General features: G+C 43.7%; 1 protein-coding gene across 2 annotated transcripts in view; it reads right to left on the minus strand.

Moving 5' to 3' along the window:
- The window catches only part of SEMA3E (semaphorin 3E), a 165507-nt gene that overhangs the window by 54240 nt on the left and 98608 nt on the right, over window positions 1–12659 (minus strand). For both annotated transcript variants that reach the window (XM_035138053.3, XM_035138052.3), the window contains exon 4: window positions 11280–11399. In XM_035138053.3, coding sequence (XP_034993944.2) covers window positions 11280–11399 — 120 coding nt within the window. The remainder of the gene's footprint in view (window positions 1–11279; window positions 11400–12659) is intronic.

Raw genomic sequence — 12659 nt, forward strand, 5'->3', positions numbered from 1 at the left:
AGATTAAACAATGTATTGCAGCATAAGCTTTTGTGGAATAGAACCTGAAAAGCTAGTTTGTTCCCTGCTTCCGTCAGGATCCATCAGGCCAGACTTCTAACATAATCCACCAGCTTCTACCCTCCCAGATTCTGTCCTGCTAGAATCTGCTAGCATGAGTTTAGAGATTTTTCCAGGCCCAACCCCATACCTGGTGGGATTCAGTATGACCCCACCCAGATTGCCCATCTTTTGAAAATAAAGACTTGCTACCTGCAGTTTCATAGAAGGTGCAAAAGCTTTGCATAGTACAAGAGGAAAGAAAAAAGAAAAAAGAAAAGAAAAAGAGAACAAGATTTGGTTACTGGAAATTGTAGAGCTTATCAGAAGAACAAACAAGCAAAAAAACTAATGGAAAGTGAAGCATTGCAATTTTTTCAAGCCTATGAATATTTAAGATGTAATTAGCATTCTACATGAATGACTCAGTGAAAATAAGGAGAATGAAAAGATGGCACACCTAGGGGGGATGACCTTTTTGAGATAGGGAAGAAGAAGAAGAAGTGAAGAGTCTCTTGATAAAAACCATTAATTAATTTGGGATAATTCAGGAATAAATCTCAAATATTATTAAATACAGATTAAATACAGTGTTTATTCCGGTTGTCTAGTACTTTACAGCACAGTCAGCTCATGAATATCAGCAGGAGTCATCACATGCTGAAAGATTAATTGTCAAATAGAGCTAGCAGAATGAAACCCGAAGACAGGTCCAAAATCAACTTATTTACTTATTTTCTCACATTTGCAGCAATTTGTCAGTCATTGGAAGAATATGAAGGATCACTTGAAGATGTCAAGTTACATTCGGACTGCTTTTTTTAAAAGACATTATCATTAACCTGAAGCTACAAGTGCCATGTTAATGAATCTAGAAAAAATATTTGTCAGTCAACAAATATTCATTTGTCCTGCAGAACATCCATACATCTTGACAAAGAGAAGCGAAAGTGGGGAGAGCACTGTTTGTCTTTAAGGAGTGGAGGATTACAGACATTCAATAAATGAGTAGCCAGGCCCAGGAGACGGACATAAAAATGAACAAAGGGCCTGGGCAAAGGAAGCTTGTGTTCTAAAGGCATATTTCCATTTTTCAACTTTGAGCAATTCTCCTTTCAGTGGTTTTTTTTCCCACTTGGAACCTTCTACACAGCAGGATTCAAAGGAACAGAAGTGTTCCATCCCATCTCATCAGCAATATGTGTTCAAAGAAACGACTCCATTCAAGCGACTTGCAAAAGTGGAAGAACGTGGACAGCTGCCTCATGGTTTGTGCCCTATGCAGAATTACCAGGAAGTAACTCCCAACAATCCCAAGTGGGTCTTATTTCTGAGTCAACACATTTGGGATTAGGCTATAACGGTGCTTACACATGTCACAATCACTCTTGAATCGAGCTTCTGCCAAACGTTTGAAGCAGGCCCTACCAATGGAGCCATTTTCTTATTTGGTTGTTTTATCCTCCCCTCTCCCCAGAGGCTCAAGCACTCTGTCCAGCAGTTCAGAGCTTCTTCCAAGTAAACTTGGCTGCCGGGTTGCAACAGTCCAGGGTTAGCAGGGCTTCACGATGAAGCAAATCACAGGCTTTCTGAGCGAACCATTTTAAGAATGGGCTGTAATAATAATATAATAATAATTTATTATTTATACCCCGCCCATCTGGCTGGGTTTCCCCAGCCACTCTGGGCGGCTTCCAACAGAAAAATAAAACACAATAATCTATTAAACATTAAAAGCCTCCCTGAACAGGGCTGCCTTCAGATGTCTTCTAAAAGTCTGGTACTGTAGTTGTTTTCCTCTTTGACATCTGTTGGGAGGGCGTTCCACAGGGCAGCCGCCACCACCGAGAAGGCCCTCTGCCTAGTTTCCTGCAATTTGGCTTCTCGCAACGAGGGAACTGCCAGAAGGCCCTCAGTGCTGGACCTCAGTGTCCGGGCAGAATGATGGAGGTGGAGGTATACTGGACCGAGGCCATTTAGGTCTTTAAAGGTCAGCACCAACACTTTGAATTGTGCTCGGAAACGTACTGGGAGCCAATGTAAATCTTTCAAGACCGGTGTTATGTGGTCTTGGCGGCCGCTCCCAGTCACCAGTCTAGCTGCCGCATTCTGGATTAGTTGTAGTTTCCGAGTCACCTTCAAGGGTAGCCCCACGTAGAGCGCATTGCAGTAGTCTAAGCGGGAGATAACTAGAGCATGTACCACTCTTGCTAGACAGTCTGCAGGCAGGTAGGGTCTCAGCCTGCGTACCAGATGGAGCTGATAGACAGCTGCCCTGGACACAGAATTGACCTGCGCCTCCATGGACAGCTGTGAATCCAAAATGACTCCCAGGCTGCGCACCTGGTCCTTCAGGGGCACAGTTACCCCATTCAGAACCAGGGAATCCTCCACACCTGCCCGCCTCCTGTCCCCCACGAACAGTACTTCTGTCTTGTCAGGATTCAACCTCAATCTGTTAGCCGCCATCCATCCTCCTGTAGAAGGAGGATGTAGAAGACACACACAGAACATAGAAGAAACACACAGAACGTGGTGATTCTGAATGTAGGCAAAGCCTAGCAAACCAACCCTAGTTGTAAAGGACATCAATTTAGGTGGGAATGATGAAGGTTCGCTTATGATATTTCTTCACATTCTTTCTCAATGGCCTGTGCTTGCTTTCCTAATCGCTTGTCATGAATGTAACCCACCCAAACCTCATTGATTCACTTGAGAGCCGTGATTGTACAAATATTTATTTTTTGTTATTCGAAGCTATCTTTTTTGACCTATCATGTTGCAATCCAAACCAAGGCAGCTCTGTGCAATTATTTCTCCTGGATACATTTCCTTATGACCTCATCTCCACGGCCCAACGTGCAGGGGCTTAGGGAGGCAGAACATCTGGTTTTGCTGATCAAACAGGAGTCAGCCCTTCACTAGATGAAGAGTGTGACAAATTCTTACCCTGAGCATATTCAGCCAGACACACTGCTTATGTGTGCCTGAGTATGTCATTGTCTGGTCAAGAAGCCAACCATCCAGAAAGCCACCAATTAGGGCTGTTTATCAAGCAAATCCAGTTATATAATCAAATATGCAGTCCTAGTTACTATTGAAATTGTTTGCTTGCTGCGCTCTGCCCTTGAATCCACGGTTTATGTGAGCCCATTTAGGAAGCTTTGAAATTATGGCATCATTTCATGAACTTAACGTGGTTCTGCATGAAGTGGCCTTGCAAGAACAGTACTGTAATTTGCAAACTGCACTCCTGTACCAATATGCCACGAGGAAAAGGGCTGCCATCCTAAATCTGGGAGGAAGTCCCAATGAATGCAATAGACTTCTGAGTAGGCAAGTTTGGGATTGTGCTGCAAATAAAGCAAATCAATTAAACAGGCAAAGTCCAAAGTATCTTTGCACACTTTCTTGCCCTGCCCACATGTCTTGTGAATCAGCCTGCCATACCTGCCAAGTCCTGGACTGCAGAATCTGGGACCAGCAGCCGTGTGACACTGGACGTTGCATAGACGCAATGTCCAGTGTCACTTTGCCCATGTATGGGCACCAAAAATGGCCGGCACCGGCTTCGAAAGTCACGTCTACGCATGTCCGGAAGTGCGTAGATGCAACTTCCGGTGTCGCCCTGCCCATCTCTGGGCACCAAGAATGGCCGCCACCGACACTGGAAGTTGCATCTACGCACTTCCGGACATGCGTAGACGTGACTTTCGAAGCCGGTGCCGGCCGTTTTCGGTGCCCATAGATGGGCAAATCAGGAAAAAAAGCCGCCAGCAGGAAAATATAAGGGAGAATAACGGGAGATGAAGAGATACGGGGGACCGCTGAGAAACAGTATGAAGTAACGGGGGTTTTCTGGGGAAAACGGGGTACTAGGCAGCTATGCAGCCTGCCCTGGGGCAGAATCTATGCAGGGGAAGTGTAGTCCAAAACATCTGGAGGGCCGAAGTTTGGGGATGCCTGGACTAAACTCTTCAAAAAAGCAATAATGCATTTTTACCCTTAGTTCTCATCTCACACTGGCAGGATGTGCACATAAAAGTGAATAACAAGACAAAGCCATGCCTTCTGCAGCTATCCACAAATCCTATGTCTCATACAAAGACTCCTTGAAAACAATGAGCCATGACTTTCTCTGCAGTAGTGAAATATACTCGGAGTCGAGAGTGAATTTCATGCTCCTTATTCAGCTCATAGTCATCAAGGAGAAGAAGAGAAGAATGGCTCTTTTCCCAAAACCATCTGCTTATATACATTATTTACACAATGGGCCTTGTGTGATTGGCTACTTCAGAGCTACACCTGTGGGCCAATCAGGTTGTGGATTGACTTCTGCCTGCAGCCTGATTGGCTGCTCCTACAGGCCAATCAGGTTGCAGATTCACTTCTGCCAGCCGCCTGATTGGCTGCTCCTGCAGGCCAATCAGGTTGCGGATTCACTTCCACCTGGAGTTGGATTGGGTAGCTCCTGCGGACCAATCAGACTGCTGATTCTGAATCCTATTGTTCTAGGATTCAGCTCAGTACATAACAAGTAGTTTGCTCAAAAAGTATTAATAAGTGCCATCATTAGAAAGGTCAACTATTCTAGTTCTAAAGAACCAGCTGAGTCAATATTCCTCATTTGCTTTACTTATTCCTACAGTTTTCTCACTCGCAAAAGTCTCTGAATCAAATCACACATCATGCCTGCAAAGGGGGAACAGGGCACACACAGCAGACCCATGCAGACAACCAAAACATTTCATTGCTTTTTGGGTGTAGTAATACACACACAACCCCAGTTTTAATCATAAAGCCAGCCTATAAATATTTTAAAATAAAGAAATAATTTTAACTACTTGTTATTTTATATGCCGCAATGCAAAAATGACAATTTATAAGTAAAAACAAACAAACCCAAATGCACATTAGAAGATAAATGTCCATAATTAACAGCTCCTCATTCGCACAGCACTGATTGCTATGGTATCTACATACCAAAATTGTTAAAACAGAACCTTAAAATATGGCTCTTCCATAAAATGAGCTTCTCGCTGAAGATGAGGCAGTTTTATTATTGGCAGCTGATTACAATGTGGTTGGCAGGAAAGATAGATCTGGGCTGTCTCACACTAGAAAGTGATGGTTACAGTATAGCTAAGATTGGGGTATCTCACTGAACCACAACTCACACCATCCCCAGCCATGGACCATGTTTGCTGGGCACGATGGGATTTGTAGTTCAGCAATACTTGAAGGGCTCCACACCCCTGAGCTAAGAGGATGAAAACCTTGCCTTGGGTAATGTGGGCCATTGTGACATTGTTACAAAGGTAACTCAAAATTATAAAACGAGGTGTCAGGCGTGAGGAATTCTCTTCCTCCCCCAATGGCACCAAGAAGCAGGGAGGAAACAAGGAAGTTCTTACTTATGATCTTATTCAGTCATCACGGTGAAAGAGAAAGAATCCAGCCATTCTTCAATGATGGCGTTGCTCGCACTGAGCTTCTCCCCCTCCCTTCTAGCAACAACACCTGCCTCTATGGCGCCAGTCCGTGGTCAATTGTCTTTGTGCTCTTTGTTCTTGCACTCATGTGGAATGCTGCATTTTGGGAGAAGGGTGTTGGTTATGCGGCCAATGATATGTCAGCTAACTGCTCTCGTATGGAACGCTGCATTTTGGGAGAAGGGTGTTGGTTATGCGGCCAATGATATGTCAGCTAACTGCTCTGTCTCTCCTCCTCCTCCTCCTAACACCTCATAACTCTGTTGTCCACCTGTCTCTGAGCTGTTATCTTCCTTGGAACCCTGCTGTAATTTGAGAATGCATTCCTTCTCCTCTTCAGTCCAGTCCCTGACATGAGATTTAAGGATGTCTTATGAAACTGCCCTGCAGCAGAAGTTTCTCAGACTTTCTCCTCCACAGATCACTTACATTGCTAGGGATCTTGGTGGACCACTTAAAAAACTACAAATCAAAACACATAGAATTTTGAGGTAATGGGCAACATCATTGCTCCAAACAGTACCCTATTATGAAAACCATGCTCCAAAGGCCTCATTGATAAAGCAGCCTTTGTCAAAAGGGCCTCAGTCTCCACTGTCAGAAAAAGCAAATCAAGCGCAAGGTAGGAATAAGGAGATAAAATAATAATAATAATAATAATAATAATAATAATAATAATAATAATAATAATTTATTATTATTTATACCCCGCCCATCTGGCCGGGTTCCCCCAGCCACTCTGGGCGGCTTCCAACAAAACACCAAAATACAGAAATCCATCAAACATTAAAAGCTTCCCTAAACAGGGCTGCCTTAAGATGCCTTCTAAAGGTCTGGTAATTGTTGTTCTCTTTGACCTCTGGTGGGAGGGCATTCCACAGGGTGGGTGCCACTACCGAGAAGGCCCTCTGCCTGGTTCCCTGTAACTTAGCTTCTCGTAGCGAGGGAACCGCCAGAAGGCCCTCGGCGCTGGACCTCAGTGTCTGGGCAGAACGATGGGGGAGGAGACACTCCTTCAGGTATACTGGACCAAGGCCGTTTAGGGCTTTAAAGGTCAGCACCAACACTTTGAATTGTGCTCGGAAACGTACTGGGAGCCAATGTAGGTCTTTCAGGACCGGTGTTATGTGGTCTCGGCGGCCGCTCCCAGTCACCAGTCTAGCTGCCGCATTCTGGGTTAGCTGTAGTTTCCGGGTCACCTTCAAAGGTAGCCCCATGTAGAGCGCATTGCAGTAGTCCAAATTTGGTTCAATTTGCATTTATGAAGCTGTGGAATTGGAATTCACTAGCTAATTATGCACCATGAACTTGACCTGGGTCAAATTCAGTGCTGCAACATGGACTCAATAATCCTGGGAGTGGGAAATGAATGAATGCAATAGCCCTTCTTTAGGTGTTTGTTCCTTTCAACCACAGAACGTCCTGCTCTGCTCTTTACCAGTCGCTGCTGGTCTCTCAATAAATCTTGTACTACTTTGTTTTATCCTGTATTATTTGACCGCTTTGCCTCACTCAGTTAAAAAAACCCAACAACCCTTCTCTCATTACACCAATTTAGGTAAATACATCATGCCTCGGATGAAGTCTGGCTCATATAAGCTCATGTCACAGAACATTTGTTCATCTTTGAAGGGGCCACAGGACTTGGAAACGGCTCTCTTTTCTTTCAATTGGTGGATTCACGCAAGCGATTCATAACTTACCATGAGGTGAAACCCATTTTTCAATACGTTTGTCACATGGCCTCACGGTTGACTAATATCACTAATCCTATATAACAGATGTCTTATTAATATAACACTATCCATTTATCCACATTTCCTTTACTTGTCAGAGTGGGGTGGGGGGGTGGGGTGGGGGGAGGCACAACATAAATTTTGGTTATGGAGATAATTAATAAAAAGCATTTCAACTTGTCAGTTTTAGATGCCTGGTGGTTTTTTTAATTAAAAAAAAACACAACACCAATACATGCATGTCCAATGACATTCCATATTCCACATTTAGATCCTGTGACAGCTGTACAAGTTTATATCCCAGTTCCCTTGTGAAAGTTGTAGCGCTTTGCCTGGGTGTCTATAACTACTGAAAGAATTAAGGGAATCTGTTTGCAGGCTGCATGAGAAGGACGGAGAGCAAAAACAATGAACTGAAAGTCTGTGAATTAAAACAAGGCACTGGAGCTCAACAGATAATAAATGGCAGGTAAAAATGCAGTTGGAAATGTAATTCGGCTGATGCTGGGCTCAGCTCAGGTAGATTTACACCCTAATCCTAACCTTGTTTGTGTCACATTAAGAGCTAAAACAGGTGAGCAGAAGCCCCTTATTGTTTCATGGCTGCAGGAAAATCAAATACAAAACGAACAAGTCAAGAGAAAAGGTTCTAGATTAGCATGCTCCCCAGAATGCTATTTTGGGGGAAGGGGGAGGATCAAAATGTTTGTGCACTTCTTTTCCACATGCGGGGCTCAAAATCATCCATTTCCGCTCTAAGGCTTCAGTCCTAAGGACAGTTACTTAGGAGTAAGCTTCTCTGAAATCAATGAGATTTACTGTGCAATCCTAACCACGTCCATTCAAAATCAAGCCCTATTGAATTCCTTGTGGCGTACTGCCTACTGATATCGGTGGGATGCACTTTCAAGTCTACAGTACATAGGGAGAGTTGCAGCTTTAGCATTCTGTTTGGTTTAAAAAAAATGAAGAAAAAGCCTAGTTGCTTGAAAGGCTAGGGATACGGTGGGATCAAACATCTCAGTACAATCCAGACAGAATTAACAACCACAGGGATCAGAACAACCATTGCCTCCCGTGGAGCACTTTTGAGTGTTCAAAATGCTTCACGGACATGCACTTGCTGTAATCCTTACACAACAGCTACATAGGTTGGTGAGCATAACTCCCATGTACTGGGGAATGAGGCTGTACGTCTGAGTTCATGAGTTCGTGGAGGAGTTGAAATCTGAGCTGCTGTCTCCCCGATTCTGAGCTCAGTCTCTTACATCCCTCCTCATTTTATGCATTTTTCATTTTTATTGATTGATTGATTGATGAGGAAATACATGGAAGCTCACAAAAACAGCTAACAGAACCAAGAATGAGAAACAGACCGGCAATAATTCCCTGAGTAATTAATTACAGAGCATTTAGTCAACACTGAAGCGGAACAAACCATTGGCAGCCTTTTCAACTGGATGCATTATTTATTTCTAAAATCGGATACAGGCTGCCTCTAGAGGACGTAACCAACCCAAGGCAACTCGCAATATCATAGAAGTAGAGTGACTACAAAAAATTAAAAACAAAAAAACCCTAATCAATCAATCAATCAATCAATCAATCTGATGTTTTATTTGGTCGCCACCTTTATTTGGCTGCCATCAAGGCAGCCCTGTTTAGGGAAGCTTTTAATGTTTAATGGATTTCTGTATTTTAATGTTTGATGGATTTCTGTATTTTAGAATTTCTGTTTTGTTGGAAGCCGCCCAGAGTGGCTGGGGGAACCCGGCCAGATGGGCGGGGTATAAATAATAAATTATTATTATTATTATTATTATTCCAAAGTTAAAACCATGCTCAGGCAGCTTACAACATATAAGAGATTGCATAACATGAAAAGTAGACATAAACAATAAAATCATTAAAAAGTGCACAACCAAATTGAACAATTTCCACCTAAACTAACAAAAGTGATCATAGAATCATAGAGTTGGAAGAGACCACAAGGGCCATGCAGTCCAAACCCTCTGCCAAGCAGGAAACACCATCAAAACATTCTTGACATATGGCTGTCAAGCCTCTGCTTAAAGACCTCCAAAGAAGGAGACTCCACCACACTCCTTGGCAGCAAATTCCACTGTCGAACAGCTCTTACTGTCAGGAAGTTCTTCCTAATGTTTAGGTGGAATCTTCTTTCTTGTAGTTTGAATCTATTGCTCCGTGTCCGCTTCTCTGGAGCAGCAGAAAACAACCTTTCTCCCTCCTCTATATGGCATCCTTTAATATATTTGAACATGGCTATCATATCACCCCTTAACCTTCTCTTCTCCAGCCTAAACATACCCAGCTCCCTAAGCCGTTCCTCATAAGGCATCATTTCCAGGCCTTTGACCATTTTGGTTGCCCTCTTCTGGACACGTTCCAGCTTGTCAGTATCCTTCTTGAACTGTGGTGCCCAGAACTGGACACAGTACTCCAGGTGAGGTCTGATAATGTTCATCTGAACGGGGTTGGAGGTAGAGGGACTATTTAGCTACATATCTAGGCTCTTGCCTCTTGAAAAATGTATCTTGAAGGAACAACAAAGTTTATTGATCAAACAGACCACACACACACACACACACACACACACACACACACACACACATATATCGGTGAAACAAACAAAAAATGCAGCCTAAGAATAAAAATATACCAAGTGTATTGCTGTACTAGGGTGATTGTCAACATTCCCTCACAAAACCAATACAGTATATCCATTGACACGTATGGTCTTCAGAGGTTTTTGCTTTCCTATAACCTGTTTGACCAACAAGACTAAGGTAACAGCTCCAACTGGCAGGCCTTAAATTGAGAATGCAAGGTATATTACTGCTACAGCAAGAACATTTACTCAGGCGGAGCATGCATAAACATGGATGTCATTCCTATAGTAATGTCTCTGACTGAAACCACACTTTCAAAACAAGTGTAACATTTGATGAAAAATATATGTGATTTGTATACAGTGCTTTTACACCAATGTAAATATCGCTCGCGAATTCTGCTCCAAGCAATTAGGAGGAGATTTTCAATATCCTAGGAAACAGCAGATCCTATTCAACCCATCCAAATCCTTCCCTAGGAAATCTTTCAGCAATACTTTTTTTCTGTTGGGAATTATGGCTAGAATTTATATGTACACACTCTTTGATTGATAGTTTATAATAAAATGCAAACTATTCTGGCAAACATTCTGATATGTTTGGATACAAACTGTAAATGGAAAGGGCAGCCTTTGTAATTGCATATATTTTCTAAGCTTCCTTGCTGTGTCTGTAGGGATGTCAGTTAATGTTTATCCCTAAGTTGGTAGGCTCTCTCTGCTCCAGCTGAAAGTTCATGCAATAAAAATACATTAAATCAAATCTAATGCTGCTTTCGGAACATTATATCCATTTCTATTTCCTTATTGGGAGAGTATGAATGATACAACACAACTAATCACACCCATGTAAGAATCATGGTGGTCTTTTCACACTTGGCTCTGGAATTAGAATGGCAGCTTAGAGATCCAACAGGTCTGGCTGTCTTGGTCTTCACAACTAGCTTTCCTTCTCCACAGACTCATTCTCACCAGAATGCAGGTCTCCTGAGTAATAATGGTCTTTATCTCTCTTTGGGACCACGTTGGCTGTCATAGTGTTGTATCGCTTTCCCCAAAGGCTTTGTCAACGAAGCAATTCAATGGGAGCTTAGGAGCTGTAGACCTTTCAAGGCTCATGGCCTTGACTTCCTCTCCTACCAAGCAGCTTCACATACATACAGCAGTGGCTCTGAAGCTCCTGCCTAGCTCACCACCTGTGGTTCTGTGGCCTTGGGGGAAAGGGTGGTTTCTGAGAGCCGATAAAGAATCCATGCAGCTGGTGTGGGAACCTTCAGTCCTCAGATAGCAGCTACAGAGACCTGAAGGAAGAGTACACAAACTTTCCCCACTCCCATACTTACAGAGGACTTCTTTCGGCTAATTGTGCAGAGTGTTTCTTACCTCTGACTGATGGCCAACTCGGATAAAGGCACAGACGGGATCAAAAGCTCCTGTCCCACAGGCTAGCAGGTGTGTTCGGTTGAATCGGTGCAGGGCACGGATGTAATTTGCACACTCTTCCTAAGAGGAGAGATAAGAACTGCAATTTAAAAGCAATTCTTCTGTCTCTTGAGGTGACATCATGAAGACTGCACTCTGAACAAATTTCCTCTATCCATTTGGCACACGGATGTGCTTTCCAACTCTAAATGGAAGTTCCCTTTCCGCAGAGGAGAAGGGTGAAATAAGTGAGAGTTGTCAGGCCTCCGGAGCCTCAGACTCAGGGAATCTGGAAGAGGAGCCTGTGAGAGGAAGGGGCGGCCAAATTGGGAGATGATGGAGGCAGGGAAGAACATCTGGCGCATCAGAGGCAGAATCTGATGGACGTGAGAGAAGAACTAATAGCAAGGAATCTCATTCCTTTTAACAAGCCGAGCAGAAAAGGGGTATAGGCCTTCTTTCCGTATTCTAATGCTAATATTATATACTGCTTCTTGGAAACCTTGAGAACAAAGGTGAAATACATGACTATACTCAGACGTCCTCAAAAGCATGTCCCTTTGGGGCTTACTTCTAGAAGATAACTGTGTATAAGATCACAGCCTAAACCCCCCAAACATCAGGCCAAACGAAGAAGGAGGAGGAGGAGGAGTAGTAGTTTGGATTTGATATCCCGCTTTATCACTACCCGAAGGAGTCTCAAAGCGGCTAACAATCTCCTTTCCCTTCCTCCCCCACAACAAACACTCTGTGAGGTGAGTGGGGCTGAGAGACTTCAGAGAAGTGTGACTAGCCCAAGGTCACCCAGCAGCTGCATGTGGAGGAGCGGAGACGCGAACCCGGTTCCCCAGATTACGAGTCTACCGCTCTTAACCACTACACCACACTGGCTCTCTAGCTAAGAGGCCTAGCAAAGCGCGTTCTCCAATCAAGGAGAGCGAGGGTTGCAGAAGGGGTTAAATACATCTCCAGGGTTAGGAGTGGTGTCGGAGGAGAAGGAGTGAGTGTAATAGGACCCTTTTTGGTTGCTGGGGGGAAAAGCATGTAGCAATTTTGATTGGCAGGTTCTGTCCCTTAAATCCTCAGCATCCTACAGTTTGTTTCACTTTTGCAAAGAGCTTCGGATCTCCCGCCCGCCGCCTTTTCTTTAATGGTTAGCCTGACATTGCTTTGCCTGTCATGGGGTCGCTTGCTTTGCATGGGCCCAGTAGGAATTTTGCCAATTGACTGATTGGCTCTTGCCATTGCTTTTTGCCTATTGCTTAGCAAATCGTCACAACTTGTTAGGTTGGCGGTTAGGCATTGGTTAATAATTCTGGTTGGTGGAGGCATTTGGCATGG

Source organism: Zootoca vivipara, chromosome 5, assembly GCF_965207765.1.
Source record: "Zootoca vivipara chromosome 5, rZooViv2.hap1.1, whole genome shotgun sequence".
Taxonomy (NCBI): domain Eukaryota; kingdom Metazoa; phylum Chordata; class Lepidosauria; order Squamata; family Lacertidae; genus Zootoca; species Zootoca vivipara.